Consider the following 23,874-nt stretch of genomic DNA (forward strand, 5'->3'; position numbering starts at 1 on the left):
ATACCACAGTTTACTTATCCATCCTACTCTTGATGAACATTTGGAAAGTGTCCATTAGGCAATTATGAACATTGCTGATAGGATTATTCACACACATGCCTTTCGTTTCTGTAGTTGACCCTTGAGTAATACAGGTTTGAATCACATGGGTCCACTTTTCCATGGATTTTCTTCTGCTTCTGCTACCTGGAAGACAGCAAAACCAACCTCTCCTCTTCCTCCTCTGCCTACTCAATGCGAAGATGACAAGGATGAAGCCCTTTATAATGACTCACGTCCATGTAATGAATAGCAGATACATTTTTCTTCCTTTTGATTTTCTTAATAATGTCTTTTTCTCTAGCTTACTTTGTTGTAAGAATACAGTATGTTGACATAAAACATCAAACATACAAAATGTATGTTAATTGCCGGTTTATGTCCTTGGTAAGGCTTCTGGTCAACAGTAGGGTATTAGTAGATACGTTTTTAGGGAGTTAAGTCATACATAGATTTTTCAGCTGCCTGGGCAGTCAGTACCTCTAACCCCTGCATTGTTCATGGCTCAACTGTATAATGAGAAGTGAAACTGCTGGGTCATAATATAGACATATATTCAATTACAGAAAATGACAAACTGTTTTTCAAAGTTGCTGTGTTGATGACTGTTATGAAACCTCAGTTCTTGTCTTCTTAGTTCAAAAATATTTAAACAAGAGACACAGCAAAGAAGATGCAGCACAGAGCAATGTATCACAAAGAATACTCTCAAAGTTAGGTGCAGAACAGACTACACCCTGAGAGAGGACTCAGATCGGGCTGCTCATAAGGATGAGACAATGTTGCCTGTTACTGGGGAAACTCCTTTTATGGGAGTCTTACATGGTTATTCACAAGAGGGTGGGAAGAGGTGTTACTAGTAAGTATGTTCTGAGTGGTCCTGAGGGTGCACACACGCAGCAGCTGTACATGCTTGTTCATACATTCATATATTGCATGTCTTATTATCATCTTAAATCTCCACCCAGGGGTGTGTTTTTTACAATTATTATGAACAAAGGGTCAGTCTGAGGTCAGGTAAAATAAAAAAGCATATGCTCTCTACGGGGGTTGTTCCCTACTGGATATAGCTTTGCTTGAATGAGCTTGACTACAACATGAGTGCTGGGGCTTATTGTGTTGATGGTGCGGTTGCCACAGTTCCCATCCCAAGGACTTAGTGGTTACTTCCCTGACTACCTCTCCTGCCTCAGCTGCACCTGTCTGCACTCCTCCAGCAGTGTGTGAGCTCTGCTGGCTCCTCGTGATTGCCATTTGGTACTATCTAATTATCAATATTCTGGTAGGTGTTTAGTGGTATTTTATGGTGGTTGTACTTTGCGTTTCTCTCGTGATTAATGAAATCGAGCACCTTTTCATGTGTGTTGGACATTTGGATATGGTCGTTTCTAAAGCGTCTGGTTAAATGCCTTGCTCGCTTTTATCATTGGGCTGTCAGTATGATTTCCTTTTTTTTGAGACAGAGTTTCATTGCCGTTGCCCAGGCCAGAGTATAGCGGTGCCATCTCAGCTCACTGCAACCTCCGCCTCCCGAGTTCAAGCAATTCTCATGCCTCAGCCTCCCGAGTAGCTGGGATTATCAGGCGCCCACTGCCACATTTGGCTAATATTTTTGTGTTTTTAGTAAAGACAGGGTTTCACCATGTTGGCCAGGCTGGTCTCGAACTCCTGACCTCAGGTCATCCGCCTGCCTCGGCCTCCCAAAGTGCTGGGATTGCAAACATGAGCCACTACGCCTGACCAGTATGTTTTCATTATTATTTTTTGTAGGAGTTTTTCAAATATTCTGGATGTTAACCTTTCATTAGTTCTATGTGTTGCAAACATTTTCTCTCACTCTATGGCTTGACTTTTCACTGTCTTAATAGCATATTTGAGAAACAAATGTTCTTTATTTTGATTTAATATGATGTTAATATTTTCCTTTATAAATAATGCTTGATGTTTTGTTCAAGAAATCTTTGCTTATTTTAAGATATTCTCTTATGTTTCCTTCTGGAACCTTTATTATTTTACCTTTTGCATTTAAATATACAAAAATCTTGGAATTTATTTTGTGTATGGTGTTGTTAAGTAGGGGCCAAGTTTAAATTTTCTTTTTTTAGAGACAAGGTCTCATTCTGTCTCCCAGGCTGGAGACATGCGTGATCATGGCTCACTGCAGCCTCCAACTCCTGGGCTCAAGTGATCCTCCAGCCTCAGCATCCTGAGTAGCTGGGACTATAGGAACACACTAGCTAGCGCACTCAGCTAATTTGTTATTCTTTGTAGAGACGGTGGGGGCAGGTCTCGCTATGTTGCTCAGGCTGGTCTCAAACTCCTGGCCTCAAGCAATCCTCCCACCTTGGCCTCCCAAAGTGCTAGGATTATACACCTGAGCCACCATGCCCAGCTCTGTTAAATTTTTATCATTAGTGATAGCCAACTGTCCATATATGCGTAAACTTGTTCCTGGACTTTAATAACAATGTTATTCTTCTATTTGCCTGTGCTTGTACTAATTTTGAACTGCCTTAAATATTTTATAATACGTCTTAGTATTTGGCACAATAAGTTCTCTCACTTTGTTCTTTCAAAGATTGTCTTGACCAGACTTGTTTCTTGGCATTTCTGTATAAATTACACACACACACACACACACACACACACACAATTTATTTTATATATTTGCATCTCCAATAACAGCTTTTATTTCTCCCTTTCAAACCTTGTAATGTTTATTTCTTGAAATATTACATTGGCTAGAATGAAAAATACAGTGTTGGCTGGGTGTGGTGGCTCACGCCTGAAATCCCAACACTTTGGGAAGCCAAGGTGGGCAGATCACCTGAGGCCAGGAGTTCAAGACCAGCCTGGCCAACATAGTGAAACTGTCTGTAATAAAAATACAAAAATTAGCCTGGCCTGGTGGCGTGCGCCTGTAATCCCAGCTACTTGGGAGGCTGAGGTGGGAGAATTGCTTGAACCCGGGAGGTGGAGGTTGCAGTGAACCAAGATTGCACCACTGCACTCCAGCCTGGGCAGCAGAGCGAGACTCTGTCTCAAAAAAAAGAAAGAGAAAGAGAAAAAGGAGAGGAGAGGAGAGGAGGGGAGAGGGAAGAGAAACAATATTAACTATATTTAGAATGATGGGTATCCTTGAAGATCACGAGCATCCTTGTCTTAATAACAATCTGAGAGGGAAAAGTTTTCAATAGTTTCAATATTCCATCATTATAGCATTACAATGCTTTTTCGCTTTTTAAAGATACTATTTATCAGATTAAGGTAGTTCCATCCTACTTTGATAAAAGGGATTTTTGTTTTTGTTGTAACAAATGTATGTTGAATTTTATAAAGGTTTTTAAACATATGGCTTTTTCCTTTATTTTATAAAAATGGTGACTAACACTAATTTTCAAGTATTAAATCAACCTCAAGTTCCTAAAATAAACCCAACCTGGTTTTCACACATTATCTGTTTATATATTGCTGAATTCATTTTGCTTTCTTTTAGGAATTTTGTACCTATGTTCGTGATCGACTTAGCCTATAGTTTTGTTTCTTTCTTCTTCTAATATTATTGTCAGATTTTGGCAAGATTATGCTGGCCTTATAAAGCAAGTGTGGAAATGTCTGTTCCTTTTGTCCCTGGAAAAGGTTGCATAATACTTGTATTATTTTTTCCTTAAATATTGGAAGAGTTCATTGATCTGGACCTAAAGTATTTTCGTGTACTTTTTTTGTGGCGGGTGGTGGGCAGGTAGGGTTAAAATTTCAGATTCAGTTTTGTTTCAGATAGAGCACTATTTAAATACCTATTTCTTCTCGTGTCCATTTTGACAAGTTTTGTTTTCCTAGGAATTTATACATTTTGTATACATCTTCGAATGTATTGACATAAAGTTGTTCACAATATTCTCTCCTTACCTGTTTGGTTTCTGCTTGGTCTACAGTGATGGATCCTTTTCATTCCTAACATTGCTCTTTGCCTTTCTTCATCTGTCTTGCTAGAATTTTATAAATTTTTTACTTTAAGAAACCAGCTTTTTTTATTTGATACTCTGAGCTATTATGTTTTCCATGTTACTAATTTTCCTTTTTATATTTTGATATATTTAGACAATTGATTTTGTCAGCCTCTATCTTTACTTATAAAAGCTTTTAATATAATTTTTTCTCTAAATTTCTTATTAGTTGCATCCCACACATTTTTTACTATAATTCAGTTTAAAAAGTTTTATTTCCATTTCTTCTTTGATCTACAGGTTATTTAGAAGTGCATTGCTTCATTTAAAAATATGTGGAGATTTTTCCATTTATCTTTTTGTTAAAGATTTCTAGTTTAATTTCACTGTTATCTGTAATCATATTCCATGTGATTTTAAACCTTTGAAATGTTTTGGAAATTGCCTTAAAGGCCAGTATATGGCCTATTTGGGTAAATGTTCTATATGCACTCGAAACAAATGTAAATTCTACAGTTGTTGGGGGCAGTGTTCTATATATACATCAACTAGGTGGATTTTGTTAATGGCATTGTTCAAATCTTCTATATTCCTATTGGTTTTTTTTTTTTGTCTTCTTGTTCTATGAGATACTGAGAGATGTATTAAAAACCTCCCAAACAGGATTATGAATTTGTTACTCCCTTTAAGTCTGTGAAATTTTTCTTTAGATATTTTGAAGCTATATTATTAGGTGTATACATATTTAATTTTTTTTTTTTTTTTGAGACGGAGTCTGGCTCTGTCGCCCAGGCTGGAGTACAGTGGCGCAATCTCAGCTCACCGCAAGCTCTGCCTCCCAGGTTCATGCCATTCTCCTGCCTCAGCCTCCCTAGTAGCTGGGACTACAGGCGCCCGCCACCGCGCCCGGCTAATGTTTTATATTTTTAGTAGAGACGGGGTTTCACCGTGTTAGCCAGGATGGTCTCAATCTCCTGACCTCGTGATCCGCCCACCTCGGCCTCACAAAGTGCTGGGATTACAGGCATGAGCCACCGCACCTAGCCCCTTTCATTAGTATTAAACATTCCTCTTACTATCCACTAGTTCTCCTTTCCTTTGTCTGATATTGATATAACTATGCCAGCGTTTTTTGGGGGAGGAGTGGAGTTTGCATGGTATATATTTGTCCATGTTTTTACTTTCAACACTTTTTTATAGCGTATCTCTTGTAAGCATCGTATAATTGAGATTTTTAAAAATCCAGCCTGGCACTCTTTATTTTTACACTTGGTATAATTACTGGTAAATGTAAACTGAAATCTACCTACTCACCATCTTAACATGAGTTTGCGATTCATCTTGCTTGTTCTGTGTTTCCTTTTCTTCTTTTATTTTGGATTAAATATTCTGTACCATTGCATTTTCCCAGCTCTTAGCATATGAAACTGCAGCTAGGACTAAAACCAGAGGAAGGCACACAGAATCTTGACTGCTCTTCAGAAATACGTGGCACTCCGTTAAAATGAAGATTTTTGCTGCTCACTCCAGAAATATTGAATCAAAACGTGGAGCAGGAGACAGGCAAGGTGCGTTTGTTTTTAAAGCTCCATAGGTCATTCTGATGGACAGTCTAGACTCTGTTTCCTCCTACATCTTTGAAAGGTAAATACAGAAAATGAGGCTGAGAAAACACCTTTAGAATCAGTCCCCTTTCTTAGCACTTCAGTGGTTCCTGCACAGGGTGCAGATGCCGAGCTCTGCTTAGACTCCAGCCCCCAGGCTGGCTGGCTGGTTCCACCGTACATAGCCCAGAGGCTCACCCCAATCAGGCAAGGGGCTCCCCATGTCAGCCAGGCTCCTCTTATCTGGTGTCTGACACCGCAAACGCAGCAGCCCGAATATCCCAACCTGGCTTCCTTCTCCTCACTGCTTCCCTGATTCCTGGCATGGCCCTTCCGGAGGAATGGCAAATCTTTATTTCCACTACACAGGGAGACCTGTTATTATCCCTAAGAAGCCAAGCAATGTGCATGCTGAATCTACTCAATCACCAGGTACACTGGACTTTTGGCTTTATTGTAGTCATTACTGTTACAATATTGATAGCACTGTGGACTGCATTTTTATAAGGTCATCTGAAGAATCCTGAGCCCTTGTTTCCTGTAGAAAGAGTGGTTTCCTTTAAAATTAACCACAAAAGCCCTAAATAGTGTTACAAAAATGAGTATCTACTTCTTATGAAGTAGTTTAGTGCTTTCAGCTGTATCAGAAATAGTTAAAATTGGTATATCAATTTTACCTTCAACATTCAAATAAGAAAAAAAACTGGAGATAGAGGTAAACAAACACTTTTCTACCTTAAGCAAGAAGATATTTGGTACAGAGACAAAAACCAAATAAGCAAAGAAGAAAACATACCGTTAACTGAAAACATAAAAAATTATATCTTAGTGTGACCTTCTTCCAGCAAAATAATAATAATATAATATTAATAATAAGTCAATAGCTATGCCCTAAAGTGGGTGCAGGCGTTTTGATTTATAATCTCATATTATGCATATAATGCACGTGATATTGTCCTCATAAAAGCAAATGTTATACAGAGGAAATCTGACCTTGTTTGTAACAACTTCTCAGAAAGAGATATTGTTGTGGAAAGAATTCTACAGCATTTTTTGTTTGTTTTTGTTTAGCCTTAAGGTTTCAAATGTATGTTTTTATTTAAAAATAACAATAACGCAGTCTGTTTTGTGCAGTGTCCTTCCGGCTCCAGGGGCCCTGCAGCTGCTCTGCTTGGGGCTGATTTTCCAGTCCCTACAAGCCGACCTCTCCTGTGGCTTTCAACTACGAGCCCCTGAATAAATAGGATGAACATACAAAATCTGACCGTTATGAGAGACTGTGCCAGGTGGTGAGGACAGACGCAGATTTTACTCAGGGTCTTCCTCGGGAAGGCCTGGCCTCTCCTCAGTCAGCAGCCACCTGAGAAGTCTCCCAGGTCAGCCCTACACATTGTGCCCAGGAGATGTGTCCTTCTGGTGACAAGGCCACAGGGGAGGCAGGGACGTGTGCAAGTCTTCTCCGGTGCTCCCTTCCTGAGGGTGAGGACAAGCTGGCTACTGATCTGCCCGTCCCTATCCCTCCTCCCAGGGAGCTGGCACTGACTCTAGCACCTGCCCTTAAACATTTCTCAGGGGTATACCTTTTATGGCCTTTTGTGTTGTGTTTCACTGTGATGCAGGCTGATTGGGTTGGAAGCCAGAGGAAATCACGTAGCATCCTCTGTTCCCAAGATCTCCCCTGGGTCTGGCAGTGTACATGCGTGCCCTCCCCAGAGGCTCAGGCCTCCTGGGTGATGAGGCTCAGCAAGCAACCTGGCCTGGATCCCATTCCCCCGTGGAGGTCCCCAGGTACTGTGCTGGCCTGAAGGAAGGGCTCAGGGCAGCAGCACAGAAGCTTCCCTCCTAGAAAGGAAAAAAGGGAAAGACCAGCAAAGGACAGGAAGGAACAGGGCCTAAATTTCCTTCCTTGAACCATGGGTCCTGAGGGAGAAGAATTCCAGGAGAATCTGAGAATGACCCTTGGGGAGCTAATGCATAAATAGTTAGCAAATAAAATGGCACACCTTTCTTGGCACTTTCATTTCCAGGTATATCCAGAGTCATTTAAGAGGAATTTTTAAAGATTCTGCCTTTTGTTCAGGCCCATTGCAGTGCCATGTTTAGCCAGGTTTCTGTCTCCCAAACAGTGCAAAGTGGGTTGGTTCACGATGACCCCACGGTTAACAGTGTGTACTTAAACTTCTGTGATCTCACTTAATCCTTGCTGCAACCCTGTGGGGTGGCAGGCAGGGACTGCCACCGCCCTGTGGAGATGAGGCACCTAAGCTTCAGGATGGAAGTGTCTCCTGGTGTGGTCCTTCTGCTCCTGTCCCACTGCCACTTCTAACTCATTTTGAGAAAGAAGCTGCTATTTGTGGCCAAACACACCTGGGAAAAATGAGATTACTTAGCACCTGTGAAAGTGTCCTGAGGACAGGCAAGGTGGCGAGGCGAAAGGGCCTATAACAAAGTGAGCCCCTGAGAAAGTGACATGCATGAAGGAGTGCAATTAGAACTGAGACGGTTCTGTGGAGAAATCTTTGAAATCTTTGACCAGTCTGAGTCCTAACTGCAGTAAAAATCCATGGGCATGCTTATATTTAACATTTTAACACAAGTTAACAACATTTTGGTAAACACATCTTAGGTGGGAGGGAAGGCGGTGGTGAGAAAGAGGGAAGGGCAGAATGTGGGGTCTGTGTGGGGCCTGGAAGCCAGGCTGCCAACAGTACTTGCAGCATGCTGTGCCATAGGAGTCCTGTGGGCTTCCAGCTAATGGCCATGCTGGCCATTGGGAATGAGGTGCCTCTCAGCCCCGAGGCCGTTCTTTAAACAATCCATGTCTTTGCCTTTGGTAGCCTCTTCTTCTTCCTCTTCCTCTTCCTCTTCATAATCCTCGTCATCACTCCTCACATCCTGGATGCTCTAGACAAAGGAAAGAATTGGCTGTGAGTGACAATCTTCCAGGAAGAGTCTTGAGTAAATCTGCCAACAGCCAGTTTCAAGTATGGCTCCCTTTAAGGAAAACCCAATATCCAAATAACTAAACATTCACCAAGATTGACTATATCATGGATCATAAAGCCAACCTTAACAAACCTAAATAATTGACATTACACAAAGCATATTTCTAGACCATAATGGAATTAAGCTAGAAACCAATATCAAAAATAGGGAAATTTCAAAACACTTAGAAAGTAAATAAGATCCTTCTAAACAATCGCTGGGTCAAAGAGTAAGATTCAAAGAATATTAGAAAATATTTTAAACTAAATGAAAATGAAAATACAACATATCAAAATTTGTTCAATGCAGCTAAAATATGCTTAAAAGGAAATACATAGCTTTACATGTTTATATTCAATAAGAAAAAAAGTCTCAAACAATTTCAGCTTCAACTTTAAGAATCTAGAAAAAAAGAAGAGCCAAATAAACCCAAGGCAAGCAAAAGAAAGGAAATAATTAGGACAAAACAATTAATGAAACTGAAAACAGAAAAAACAATAAGGAAAACCAATAAACCCAAAAGCCAATTCTTTGAAAAGATCTAATAACTCACTAGCAAGACTGATAAAGAAAAAAGAGGGAAAGCACAAATTAACAGTAAAGAAAAAGAAGACATGACTATAGATACTGCAGACAATATAAGAATAACAACAGAATGCTATGAACAACTCTATGCATATACATTTGACAACTTAGATAAAATGGACCAATTTCTCAAAAACTACAAACTACTAAAACTTGCCCCAGCCAAAACAGGTAATCTGGATAGTTATATAACTATGAAGGACATTTAATTTGTAATCAAAAACCTGAAAAATAGCAGCACTAGGTCCAAATGTTTACATTGGTAAATTCTATGAAACACACAAAGGAGAAATAACACAAAACATCCACAATCACTTCCAGAAAATAGAAGAGGAGGGAACAGGTCTCATTTTATTTTATGAGGCCAGAATTACCCTGTGTAAAGTTTTTGCAGATGTGATTAAGATCCTTGAGATGAGAATAGTATCCTAGATTATGTAAGTGGGCCCTCTATGGCATCACAAGTGGTCCTTATAAAAACAGAGGCAGAGGAAGGGCCAACACACAGAAGCGAGGCAATGTGAAGACAGAGAAGAGACTGGAATGATGCAGTTACAAGCCAAGAAATGCTGGCAGCCACCAGAAGCTAGAAGCAGCAAAGAACAGATGCTCCTCTAGTGCCTCTGAAAGAACACGACCCTGCTAACTGACACCTTGATTTTGGCTCAAAACTAATTATGGACTTCTGACCTCTTGAACTGTGAGAGAATACATTTCTGTTATTTTGAGCACCAAATTTGTAGAAATTTGTTACAGTCACCATAGAAATTAATACAACTAGCAGTGGCCAATTAAAAACTGAAATTTAAAAATCTGTGCCATTTATAATAGTTTCAAAAATCAAATACCTAGGTATACATCTAACAAACCATGTATAGGATCTGTATGTAAAACCTACAAAATTCAGAGAGAAATCTGAAATTCTTTGAAAGAAATCAAAGAAGACCTAAAGAGTTGGAGAGACATACTATGTTCATGAATTGGAAGACTGAACATAATGAAAGTATTAATTATCCCCAAATTATCCTATAGATTCCACGCAATACTAATCAATGTCCCAGCAGAATTTTCTGTAGATGCAGACAATGTAATTCTAAAATTTATATGGAGAGGCAAAGGAACTCGAATAGCTAAAGCAATTCTGAAAAACATAATAAAATGGGAGGACTCACACTGCCAGATTTTAAGACTTATATAAAGTTACAGTAATCCAGACAGGGTGGTGTTCACAAAGGAATAAACATGCAGATCAGTGGAACAGAATGGAGGCTCTAGAAACAGATCCACACAAATATGGCTGATTGAATTTTTACAAAGGTTCAAAGCAATTCAGTGGAGAAAGAACAGTCTTTTCAACAAATGGTCAGAGCAACTGGACATCTGTAAGCAAATAAGTAAACTTTGACTAAAATGTCATACATTGTACAAAAGCCAGCTTAATGGATCTAAATGTAAAATATAAAACTTTAAAACTTTTAGAAGAAAACCCATGACCTTGATCTGGGCAACGAGTTCTTAAACATGGCACTAAAAACATGAAAGAAAAAACTGGCAAACTGGAATTCATCAAAATTAAAAACTTTTGCTCTAAGACAGACACTATTCAGAGAATGAAAGGATAAGCTGCAAACTGGGAGAAAATATTTGCAAATCACATATCCAATTTGTATGCATAATAAAGAACTCTCAAAACTCAATGGTAAAAAAAAAAAAAAACAAAAAAAACCCCCTAATTTAAAAAATGGGCAAAAGGCATACAAAGAGACACTTTATCAAAGAGGACACAGGATGACAAATAAGCATATGAAAGGATGTTCAACACCATTAGTCATTAGGAAAATGCAAATGGAAACCATGATGATGTACAACTACAAACCCGTTAGAATAGCACAAGTTAAAATGACTGGCAATACCAAGCGCTGACAAGGTCGCAAAACAATTGGAACACCCACACAATGAAATGCTCCTAACAATAAAAAGGAACAAACTATTGACATTTATAAGAAGTTCGATGAATCTTAAAGACATTATGCTGAGTAAAAAAATGTTAGTTTCAAAATATGATCTATTGTACGACACAGGAATATCATTTTCATGACATTCTCAAAAAGATAAAACTATAGGGATGGATAACAGGTAAGTGGTTGCTGGAACTGGGTTACAGGAAAGAGTTATTTGGGTTGATGAAATGATGCTGTGTATCCTGATTATGGGGATGGCTGCACAAATATACACACATGTTAAAATTCACAAAACTCTACATCAACAGAAAAATGTCCATTTTCCTGATAATAATTTTAAAAATAAAACTTATAAGGATTTCTTTTTAAAAAGCAAATACTGTGGGTTTTCCCACTAACACTTGCAAAGTAAAGTACTACTCATGTGGGCATTTTGGTTGTCAGGATATTTTTATTACTTGTAATTAGAATGTTTTCTATTTTCTTCATGCAAGAACTCTTTCAAGGACAGTTACTCATTATGAGTCATATGTTTCCTCCTCTTCTCTCATGGTGTCTCAAAGTAATTTTGCAGAGAAATCTAGAAAAATAACATTGCCCCGAGGAAAGAAGATGGAGGTGCTATAGATCCACCCTCATTGTGGAAGATAAAGGATGATATGAATTATTAAAACAAATAAGTTAACTCAAGCTCTGTGCATGTCCAGTGATAGACATGACCCCAGGATCACCCTCTAGGCCAGTTCACAAATGTCTCTATTAAACCCAGCTTAGAAAAGAAAAAAAGATATGGAAGATGAAGACTGTTTCTTCTCACATCATTTTTCAAGATGACATCCATAACTGTACAACTTCTTTTTTCCCTTTTGTGACCTGCAGACTAAAACTGGCCACCTCCCAAGAGTCTCAGCATATATGTAACCAAATACCTCTGTGTGTAATCTGAACATGGCTTTTGAAAAACCAAAGTGCCCACATTATGCTAGCTGAATCACAGAAATTCAACTTCATGGGGCTTGTCTCTGTATGTTCGGTGCTTTTCCACAACACCACAGAAAGAGTGTCAAAATGAACAAGCCTCCTTGTAAACACTGAGGAATAAACTTGGCATCTCCTCAGTTAAGATGCATCAGAGAAAGGCAAGCTTTCTCTGATATGCTGGGAGCCAGGATCAAAAGCACTCCCTCCTACAGATGAAGCCTTTCAGGAAAGGGCCATGCTTGGTTGATGCTTGCATAGTCAGTGCCTCTTCCTTTCTCAAAAGATTTCTGTAGAGAACAAGGGTATATTAATCTGTTTCCATGCTGCTGATAAAGACATACCTGAGACTGGGAAGAAAAAAAGGTTTAATGAACTTACAGTTCCACACTGGCTGGGAGGCCTCACAATCATGGCAGAAAGCAAGGAGGAGAAAGTCACATCTTACATGGATGGCAGCGGGCAAAGAGAGAGAGAGAGCTTGTGCAGGGGAACTCCTCTTTTTGACACATCAGATCTTGTGAGACTTATTCACTATTGCGAGAACAGCATGGGAAAGACCCACTCCCATGATTCAATTACCTCCCACTGGGTCCCTCCCATGATACATGGGAATTGTGGGAGTTACAATTCAAGATGAGTTTTGGGTGGGGACACAGCCAAACCATATCAGAGGGGAAACTCAAATCAGAACAAAGAACCTAATTTCTCTCCAGAAAGGCATACCAGCATCTACCCACCCATCTCTGCAAGACTTAAAGAGCTGTGTTAGCTAAGAAAGAAACCAGTCCTCGAGGGCGCCACCCCATCTGCTCCCAACCACACACCCTCCAGCCGTTTGCCTTTAACAAGAGATCCCAACTGTATAGGGCCTGTTGGAACTTTATAGCATCTTGGCGGTCACAAAGGTTAGAGAATACTACTGATGTTTAGGGAGCAAAGGCTAGGGATGCTGGCAGTCCTGCAATGTGCTGACATTCACATGTCCCGTCAGGCATGCACATAGGTGAAAACCCTGTCCATAACTATCCAAGCCTAGAATCTGACTCCTTTGTGCATTCAAGCACAATAATTTTTTGCATGGTTTTAATATATTCTGAATTTTCCAGGATTGCAACTGTGTATATAAGTCAAAGTAAGACTATACAGTTTGCCCTCCATATCTGTGGGTTCCACATTTGTCAAAAATATTCAGGAAAAAAAAAGAATGGTTGTATCAGTACTGGACATTTATAGATTCTTGTCATTCCCTAAAAAATGTAGTACAACAACTATTTACACAGCATCTACATGGTATTAGGTATTGTAAGTAATCTAGAGATAATTTAAAGTATATAGGAGGCAGTGTGTAGGTTACATGCAAATGCAACACCATTTTATTTATTTATTTATTTTTAAAAATTATTTATTTATTTTGAGACAGAGTTTTGTTCTTGTTGCCCAGGCTGGAGTGCAATGGTGCAATCTTGGCTCCCTGCAACCTCTGCCTCCAAGGTTCAAGTGATTCTCCTGCCTCAGCCCCCTGAGTACCTGGGATTACAGGCGGCCACCACCGTGCCTGGCTAATGTTTATATTTTTAGTAGAGATGGGGTTTCACTATGTTGGCCAGGCTGGTCTTGAACTCCTGACCTCAAGTGATCCACCCACCTTGGCCTCCCAAAGTGCTGGGATTACAGGTGTAAGCCACCACACTCGGCCAATTTTATTTGAGGCACTTGAGCATCCTCAGATTTTGGTATGTGTGGGTAGTCCTGGAACCAATCCCCCATGGATACCGAGGGAAATATGTACTTTTCTTTGTTTGGAAACTCATAATTCCAGGAAACCATGTCACTGACAGCAATGCTACTGATGACATTTGAGTTACCCGTTTAATACAGCTGTATCAGTCTGCACTTGTAGCCTCCATTCTTGGTGGCTCTACATGCAAGCACAGCACTGGCCAACTTCATGACATTTTCTAGCACAGTTATGCACACATTTCACACATGAAATGCATATTTTATCAGAAATATCTTTCATCTTATTTCTTTTAAAAACAGTTGTGGAATTATGTTGTTTTTTGAAATTATACTTATAAGTAAATTATATAACCTAGGAATTTAATTTCAGGCCAGTGAAGGAGTATGGCTCCGATAGGATTGACAACTACTACCTTAGATGATGAATCAAGCTCAGAAGGGATCCCTCTGGATTTCCCTGCGGTAAGAGTTTATTAGATGGATGATTAGGATGGGTGCATGTCATGCAAGCTTGAATGATATAAATTGGAAATCAATAAATCTCTCTTTATATTCAATTTTACCTTGTACAGTCCATCTTTCATATAACAGTAATAGCAATGACATTTAAAAGGCTTACCATGTGGCAGGCTCAGGACTAAACAGTTACATCAACAACATTTCCTCCTCACAGCCACAAGACATAGCAGCTGTTCTCTTTATTTTAAAAGAGAGGAAACTGAGGCTCAGGGTGGTTAAGTAACTTTCACAACACCACACAGCTACGAAAGGTACACAGGATGAAAAGCCAGACTCTAAGCTTACACACCTTGAACAGCAATGCTCTACAGACCCTTGCTGGAGTAGGCTGCACAAATACTTGATGAGGCAGGACACCCAGGAGACTGGCAACCCAGGTCTATTTGAGGTTGGCTCTTTGTATAAGAAAGTGCCTTCTCCCCTCCTTCTGAGCCAAGTGCCCCCTGTCTCGCTACATCTTCCATCCCTATTCTGACCTTGCCTCAGGTGCCATCAGTTCTGGCCTTTAGGTATAAATTTGAAATAATAAAAATTAATCCTAATAAATGATTGTTTCCTAGGTGAGACAAACACTGACATGTTCTATATTCTATTTCATTTTTTAAATGATGGTCTAGATCTATGAGATGGATGTGGCAACCTATTCATGATTTGCAACTCACAGTTTGAAAAACTCTGGCTAAGGTATGCTAGAAAAATGAGGTTTTTCTAATCAGCTGAAATCAAGAGAGCTTAAAAAAACATGCAGCCCACCACCCATATTCTGAGAAAAACCATATCGCAACTGCAGATTTTTTCCAGTAATTAAAACACTTCATAGAAATTAGAAACAAAATCAAGTATGCTCTAGGGGGAACAAGGGATCTACGTACTCACTAGAGGTGGAGCCTTGGTATTTTCTGAAACTCTACCTGTCTGCTTTGACTGAGTGCCAAGACTTTGCTCGCAAAATCAGTGTGAGTCCGTTTCTTTGAATCTACTGGCCTCTTATTGTGTTGCCCTTCCCATTTGCTCTCCACACACCAACACCCTGTAGGTTTTGTTACTGGGCTATTGGAACTTTTCTTAGGCAAATTGTTGGCCCTGACCCCTCTACAAATCATTAAAGGGTCAAGAAAACACATGCTTCAAGAAGGATCCAAACCCCTCTTTGAAGAGTGGAGGGGTGGACCTGGGTGTCAGCAGCCACAGGACTGTAATGATTTTGTGCGCAGTTCTTGCCCTGGCCGGAGCATACTGTGGCACACACGCCTGTCATCTGCCAGAGTGACTCCCACTTGGGAAGGTTTTCCTACGGTAGCCGCCATTACAGAGCATATTACTATTCTGATAACGTAGCAAAGGTACCTAGTATTCCACTGAACTTTCTCCGAAAACAACCTGGGTGGTCTAGAATGTTATTAGCAATATTATTCACTCCACGTTGGAAGGGGATGGTCATGATTTTTGCGAGGTCTTTTAGAAGTCTCTGCCCCCAACAACTCCCTTCGGTTACACAAAACGACAGTGAAAAGAATGAGAGACAAGTTCCTAGCTTAATAGTGACCCTGTTACTTGTCCTAACAGGGGCTATGGAACCCTCACATCACTCAACAGGACCAGTACTGACAAATATTATCAGCTTGGCACTCCAGCAGGCACAGGAGGCCTGCATTCAGTGGCTGTGGTTGAAATCACAGTCACTACAAAGGGAGACCTCGTTTAGTTTGAGAACAGACAACACACTAGGAGAAACTGAAAACCCTGAAATTAGGACCAAAATGACCTTCCCCTGATTAAAGGTGGATCAAAGTCAAAGTTTTCCTTTGAAGGGTGTGTTCTAGGAGCAGAGGCATAGAGACGAACTGCCTCACATTCCAAGACTCACTCATTCAGAGCACTGGAGTGTCCCTAAAGCAATAGACGCACTTCCAACTTCTGCTTCTCCTTTTCTTTTGAGGGGCTCAGGAAAACCAATTGAACCTGTCATATCACATGGTAATTAACTTTGTCTGGTATCAAATTTTTTAGACACAGAATACCATTACCAAGACAACAGCCCTGACTTCCCACAGTCTAGAAGTGTCAAAGCATTGTCTAAAGTCTTTTTAAATTTCTGTGGCAAAATGCACATAAGATTTACTATGTTAACCATCTTTAAGTGTGTTCAGTGGGATTAAATACATTCATAATTCTTGTAATCATCACCACCATCCATTCCCAGAGCTCTTTTCATCTTGTGAAACAGAAACTCTGTACCCATTAACAATAACTCCCCCACTTCTCCCCTTTCCCCAGCCTCTGGCAACCACCATTCCACTTTCTGTCTCTATGACTTTGTCAATTCTAAGTACCTCATATAAGTGGAATCACACAGTATATGTCTTCTTGTAATTGGCTTATTTCACTTTGCGTAATGTCCTCAAGTTTCATTCATGTTGTAGCATGTGTCCAAATTTCCTTCGTTTTGTTTTCTGTTTTTTTTCTTTTGAGATGCAGTTTCATTCTCGTTGCCCAGGCTGGAGTGCAGTGGCACGATCTTGGCTCACTGTAACCTCGCCTCCCTAGTACAAGTGATTCTCCTGCCTCAGCCTCCCAAGTAGCTGGCATTACAGGTGCCCACCACCAAGCCCGGCTAATTTTTGTATTTTTAGTAGAGACGGGGTTTCACCATGTTGGCCAGGCTGGTCTTGAACTCCTGACCTCAGGTGATCCACCCGCCTCGGGCTCCCAAAGTGTTGGGATTACAGACGTGAGCCACCGTGCCTGGCCAAATTTCCTTCCTTTTAAAGGCTGAATAATATTCCATGGTGTGCATATATCACATATTGTTTATCCAATTGTCTCTCAATGGTCGCTGGATTGCTTCTATATTTTAGTGATTGTGAATAATGCTGCTACGAATATCAACACAGATATTGAAAACAGGACAATATCTGTGTCCCTGCTTTCAATTCTTTTAGATATATATCCAGAATTGGAATTGCTGGATCATGTGGTTAAGCCTATGTTTAACTTTTTGTAGAACCACCATACTGTTTTCCACAGTGACTGTACCATTCAACAGTTCCATCAACACTTGTTATGTTCGGTTTTTTTAATAGTAACCCTCCTAATAGCTGTGAGTGGTATCTCATTATAGTTTTGATTTGCGTTTCCCTAATGATTAGTTATGATGAGTATCTTTTCATGTGCTTATTGGCCATTCATATATCTTCTTCAGAGAAAGGTCTATTCAAGTCCTTTGCCCAATTTTGAACCCAGGTCATTTGGAGTTTTGTTGCTGCTGAGTTTCAGAAGTTCTCAATACATTCAGTTTATGAATCCCTTATCAGATATATGATTTGCAAATATTTTCTCTCATTTTGTGGGTTACCTTTAACTCTGTTGATGGTGTCTTTTGATGCCCCAAAGTTTTAAATTTTCATGAAGTCAAATTTGCCCATTTTTTCATTTATTGTCTGTGCCTTTAGTGTCATATCCAATAAATTATTTGCCCTATGTTTTCTTCTATAGTTTTAGGTCTTTGCTTGAATTCAAGTTAATTTTTGTGTATGGTGTTAGGTAAGGGTCCAACTTCATTCTTTTGCATGTGGATATTCAGTTTTCCCAGCACCATTTGTCGAAAAGACTCCCCATTGAATGGTCTTGGCACCCTTATCAAAAATTATTTGACCATACATATGTGAGGGTTTATTTCTCTATTCTATACCATGGTCTTTATGTTTGTCTTTATGCCGGTACCACACTGTCTTGATTACTGAAGATTTGTAGTAAGTTTGGAAATCAGGAAGTTTGAGTACTCCAGCTTTGTTCTTTTTCAAATTTATAAGGGGTGCCCTAAAGTCTTTTAAGTCCTGTGAAGTTTGAATCCAAGTTGCTTAAAACATGACCTTAAGATCAGTTTAGTCATGGTTCCCTGATTTATAGAAGAAAAATAGAGCCAATTTTTGTGGCTGTTCCACGTATACAGAACACCTCTTCTTGAATTTCAGAGCCAGACACAAAAGTTGCTTTTTATACTCTCCCAACTAACCAGTGTAAAATAGAATATGTTCTATTTTTCACTAATTATTTCTTGCTACTATCAATGGATCTAATTCCTTAAGAAATGATTTCATTTTGTAAAAACCTGTGGCTTTTAAAATTAGCTTTTAAGAGAAAAATTAAGTTTTCATGTTAGACAGACTCCGGAGAGTATCTGGTCTGACATTCATTTTCCAGATGAGATGAAAGCTACAGGGCTCAGTCCCACCCAGTAGAGTGATACAGCTTAGTGGCAGCAGAGCCCAGATTATACCATGTGACTTTTGATAAAAATGCATGGATTTTTTTCATACTCTCCATATAACCCAAAATAAATTAAAAATGTGCCAGACTGTGTGGTGATCAACAAATTGTGATGGATGCAGAAAATGATTTGATTATATCAACATAATTTGCATTGGGGATTAAAACTGTTGTTTAACATATTCTCCAAATTGCCATATTTTACATCCTTTAAAAACAGCTTTACGTTCACAGCTTGAAAGTCCCACAACTCTAACCAGGCAAAGATCTGCAAAAACATTTTGAAAATAAAAATTCTCTGGGATTTTAAGTAAAGCAACATTCAAGAAATAATCATAGCAAGACAGAGGATTAAGCCCACAAAATTTGTATTAAAATTGAAATGGTTTGTTTCAAATCTTAATATTCAAGATACGCAAAGAGCTCAAATAACTCATATGCACCATTAAGAAGGAAGAAACCGAATGTGATAGAAAAGCAGGCAAAGGACATGAACAGGCAATTTACAAAAAAGTCAACACAACTGACGACTATACTATACTATACTATACTATACTATACTATACTATACTATACTATACGCTCAATCTTAGTAATCAGTAAAATGCAAATTCAAATAATAAGATAAAATCTCATGTGCATTAACCTAGTGAATATTGAATAGTCTGATAATATTGTAACAAAAGTTGGTGAGCATGTGGGGAAAAAGAAACACTCATACATTTGGTTAGAAAAATAGGTTGGCAGCATCTAGTAAATTTAACCTAACCACCAACCCCACAGAAATACAAGAAAAAAAACAAAACCCTTACAGACTATTATAAACACCTCTATGCACATGAACTAGAAAACCTAGAAGAAATGGACACATTCCTGGAAACATATAACCTCCCAAAATTGAATCAGGAAGAAACTGAAATCATAAATAGACCAACAGCAAATTCTGAAATTGAAATAGTAATAGTAATAAAACACCTGCCAACCAGAAAAATCCCTGGAACAGATGGATTCACAGCCAAATTCTACCAGATGTATGAAGAAGAGCTGATACCAATCCTACTGAAACTATTCCAAAAAATCAAGGAGGAGGGACTTCTCCCAAACTCATTCTATGATGTCAGCATCATTCTGATACGAAAACCTGACAGAAACACCAGAGAATCAGAGAGCCAAATCATGAATGAACTGTCATTCACAATTGCTACAAAGAGAATAAAATATCTAGGAATATAGCTAACAAGGGATGTGAAGGCCCTCTTCAAGGAGAACTACCAACCACTCCTCAAGGAAATAAGAGAGAACACAAACAAATGGAAAAACATTCCATGTTCATGACAGGAAGAATCAATACCATGAAAATGGCCATACTGCCCAAAGTAATTTACAGATTCAATGCTATTCCCATTAAACTACCATTGACATTCTTCACAGAATTAGAAAAATCTACTTTAAATTTCATGTGGAACCAAAAAAGAGCCTATATAGCCAAGACAATCCTAAGCAAAAAGAACAAAGCTGGAGGAATCATGCTACCTGAGTTCAAGTTATACTACGAGGCTACAAAAACCAAAACAGCACGGTACTGGTACCAAAACAGGCATATAGACCAACAGAACAGAACAGAGACCTCAGAAATAATACCACACATCTACAACCATCTGATCTTTGACAAACCAGACAAAAACAAGCAGTGGGGAAAGGATTCCCTATTTAATAAATGGTGCTAGGAAAACTGGCCAGCCATATGCAAACTACTGAAACTGGACCCCTTCTTTACACCTTATACAAAAATTAACTAAAGATGGATTGAAGCCTTAAATGTAAAACCCAAAACGATTAAAAAAAAAAAAACCCTGGAAGAAAACCTGGGCAATACCATTCAGGACATAGGCATGGGCAAAGACTTCATGACTAAGACACCAAAAGCAATTGCAACAAAAGCCAAAATTGACAAATGGGATCTAATTAAACTAAAGAGCTTCTGCACAGCAAAAGAAACTATAACGAGAGTTAACAGGCAACCTACAGAATGGGAGAAAATTTTTGCAATCTACCCATCTGGCAAAGGGCTAATATCCAGAACCTACAATGAACTTAAACAAATTTACAAGAAAAAAACAAAAAGTGGATAAAGGATATGAACAGACACTTCTCAAAAGAAGACATTTATTCATCCAACAAACATATGAGAAAAAGTTCAACATCACTGATCATTAGAGAACTGCAAATCAAAATCACAATGAGATACCATCTCACACCAGTCAGAATGGGGATTATTAAAAAGTCAAGAAGCAATAAATCCTGGTGAGGCTGTGGAGAAACAGGAATGCTTTTATATTGTTATTGGGAATGCAAGTTCAACCATTGTGGGAAACAGTGTGGCAATTCCTCAAGGAACTAGAACCAGAAATACCATTTGACCCACCAATCTCATTACTGGGTATATACCCAAAGAGATATAAATCATTCTACTATAAAGACACATGCACATGTATGTTTATTGTAGCACTCTTCACAATAGCAAAGACTTGGAACACCCAAATGCCCATCAATGATAGATTAGATAAAGAAAATGTAGTACACACACACCATGGAATACTATGCAGTTATAAAAAGGAATGAGACCATGTCCTTTGTAGGGAATGGATGAAGCTGGAAGCCATCATCCTCAGCAAACTAACACAGGAACAGAAAACCAAACACTGCATGTTCTCACTCATAAGTGAGAGTTGAACAATGAGAACACATGGACATAGGGAGGTGAAAAACACACACCAGGGCCTGTCGGGGGGCAGGGAGTGAGGGGAGGGAGCATTAGGACAAATACCTAATGTATGTGGGGCTTAAAACTGAGATAATGGGTTGATAGGTGCAGCAAACCACCATGACACACATATACCTATGTAGCAAACCTACATGTTCTGCATTTGTATCCTGCAACTTGAAGTAAAACAAACAAAAACACCACTGGAAAAAAATCAGAGATGACAAAAACAAATGGAAAAATGTTCCATATTCATGGATAGGAAAAGTCAATATTGTTAAAATGGCCATACTACCCAAAGCAACTTACAGATTCAATACCATTCTTATCAAACTACCAACGTAATTTTTCACAGAATTAGAAAAAAGTATTATAAAATTCATACAGAACCAAAAAAGAGCCCCCAAATAGACAAAGTAATCCTAAGCAAAATGAACAAAGCCAGAGGCGTCACACTTCCTGAGTTCAAACTACACTATAAGGCTACAGAACCCAAACAGAATGGTACTGGTACAAAAACAGACACAGAAACAATGGAATAGATTAAAGAACCAGAAATAAAGGGGCACACTCACAACCATCTGATCTTTAACAAAGTTGACAAAAACAAGCGATGGGGAACAGACTCCCTATTCAGTAAATAGTGCTGGGATAGCTGGCAATCTACAGAATGGGAGAAAATATTTGCAAACTGTGTATTAGTCCGTTTTCACACTGCTATAACGATACTACCCAAGACTGGGTAATTTGTAAAGGAAAGAAGTTTAATTGACTCATAGTTCCACATGGCTGGGGAGGCCTCAGGAAACTTACAATCGTGGCATAAGGAGAAGCAAGGACCTTCTTCACATGGCAGCAGGAGAGAGAAGAGTGAGCAATAAAGGAGGAAGAGCCCCTTATAAAACCATCAGATCTCATGAGAACTCACTATCACGAGAACAGCATAGGGCAAACTGCTCCCATGGTCCAATCACTTCCCAACTGGTCCCTCCCTCAACATGTGGGGATTACGGGCATTACAATTTGAGATGAGATTTGAGTGAGGACACAGAGCCAAGATGAATCTGAAAAGGGTCTAATATCCAAAATCTATAAGGATTCTACAAATCAACAAGCAAAAAACAACCAACCACATTAAAAAACGGGCAAAAGACAAGAACAGATATTTCTCAAAAGAAAACGTACATGCAGCCAACAAGCATATGAAAAAATATTCAAAATCACTAATAATTAGAGAAATGCAAATCAAAACTGCCAAGAGATACCATTTCACACCAGTCAGAACGGCTATGAATAAAAAGAAAATAGTGGAGGAGCCAAGATGGCCCAATAGGAACAGCTCCGGTCTACAGCTCCCAGCGTGACGGGTGATTTCTGCATTTCCATCTGAGGTACCGGGTTCATCTCACTAGGGAGTGCCAGACAGTGGGCGCAGGTCAGTGGGTGCCCGCACCGTGCACGAGCCGAAGCAGGGCGAGGCATTGCCTCACTCGGGAAGCGCAAGGGGTCAGGGAGTTCCCTTTCCGAGTCAAAGAAAGGGGTGACAGAGGCACCCGGAAAATCGGGTCACTCCCACCCGAATACTGCGCTTTTCAGACCGGCTTAAAAAACGGCGAACAAGATTATATCCCACACCTGGCTCGGAGGGTCCTACGCCCACGGAGTCTCGCTGGTTGCTAGCACAGCAGTCTCAGATCAAACTGCAAGGCGGCAGCGAGGCTGGGGGAGGGGCGCCGCCATTGCCCAGGCTTGATTAGGTAAACAAAGCAGCCGGGAAGCTCGAACTGGGTGGAGCCCACCACAGCTCAAGGAGGCCTGCCTGCCTCTGTAGGCTCCACCTCTGGGGGCAGGGCACAGACAAACAAAAAGACAGCAGTAACCTCTGCAGACTTAAATGTCCCTGTCTGACAGCTTTGAAGAGAGCAGTGGTTCTCCCAGCACGCAGCTGGAGATCTGAGAACGGGCAGACTGCCTCCTCAAGTGGGTCCCTGACCCCTGACCCCCGAGCAGCCTAACTGGGAGGCACCCCCCAGCAGGGGCACCCTGACACCTCACACGGCAGGGTATTCCAACAGACCTGCAGCTGAGGGTCCTCTCTGTTAGAAGGAAAACTAACAAACAGAAAGGACATCCACACCAAAAACCCATCTGTACATCACCATCATCAAAGACCAAAAGTAGATAAAACCACAAAGATGGGGAAAAAACAGCAAAAAAACTGGAAACTCTAAAAAGCAGAGCGCCTCTCCTCCTCCAAAGGAACACAGTTCCTCACCAGCAATGGAACAAAGCTGGATGGAGAATGACTTTGACGAGCTGAGAGAAGAAGGCTTCAGATGATCAAATTACTCTGAGATACGGGAGGACATTCAAACCAAAGGCAAAGAAGTTGAAAACTTTGAAAAAAATTTAGAAGAATGTGTAACTAGAATAACCAATACAGAGAAGTGCTTAAAGGAGCTGATGGAACTGAAAACCAA

General features: G+C 39.8%; 1 protein-coding gene and 1 long non-coding RNA gene across 9 annotated transcripts in view; one reads left to right on the forward strand and one right to left on the reverse strand.

Moving 5' to 3' along the window:
• The window catches only part of LOC130540848 (uncharacterized), a 63,245-nt gene that overhangs the window by 17,878 nt on the left and 21,493 nt on the right, over positions 1-23,874 (forward strand). The window contains exons 2-3 of the long non-coding RNA XR_008954850.2: positions 5,398-5,554; positions 14,213-14,304. This is a non-coding gene — a long non-coding RNA (uncharacterized LOC130540848). The remainder of the gene's footprint in view (positions 1-5,397; positions 5,555-14,212; positions 14,305-23,874) is intronic.
• The window catches only part of CERS3 (ceramide synthase 3), a 146,464-nt gene continuing 128,613 nt past the window's right edge, over positions 6,024-23,874 (reverse strand). For all 8 annotated transcript variants that reach the window (XM_055098249.3, XM_055098254.3, XM_055098251.3 and 5 more), the window contains one exon: positions 6,024-8,494. In XM_055098249.3, the coding sequence (XP_054954224.2) occupies positions 8,342-8,494 (153 nt within the window). In that variant the 3' untranslated portion in view covers positions 6,024-8,341. The remainder of the gene's footprint in view (positions 8,495-23,874) is intronic.

The sequence above is a fragment of the Pan paniscus genome, chromosome 16, assembly GCF_029289425.2.
Source record: "Pan paniscus chromosome 16, NHGRI_mPanPan1-v2.0_pri, whole genome shotgun sequence".
NCBI lineage: Eukaryota > Metazoa > Chordata > Mammalia > Primates > Hominidae > Pan > Pan paniscus.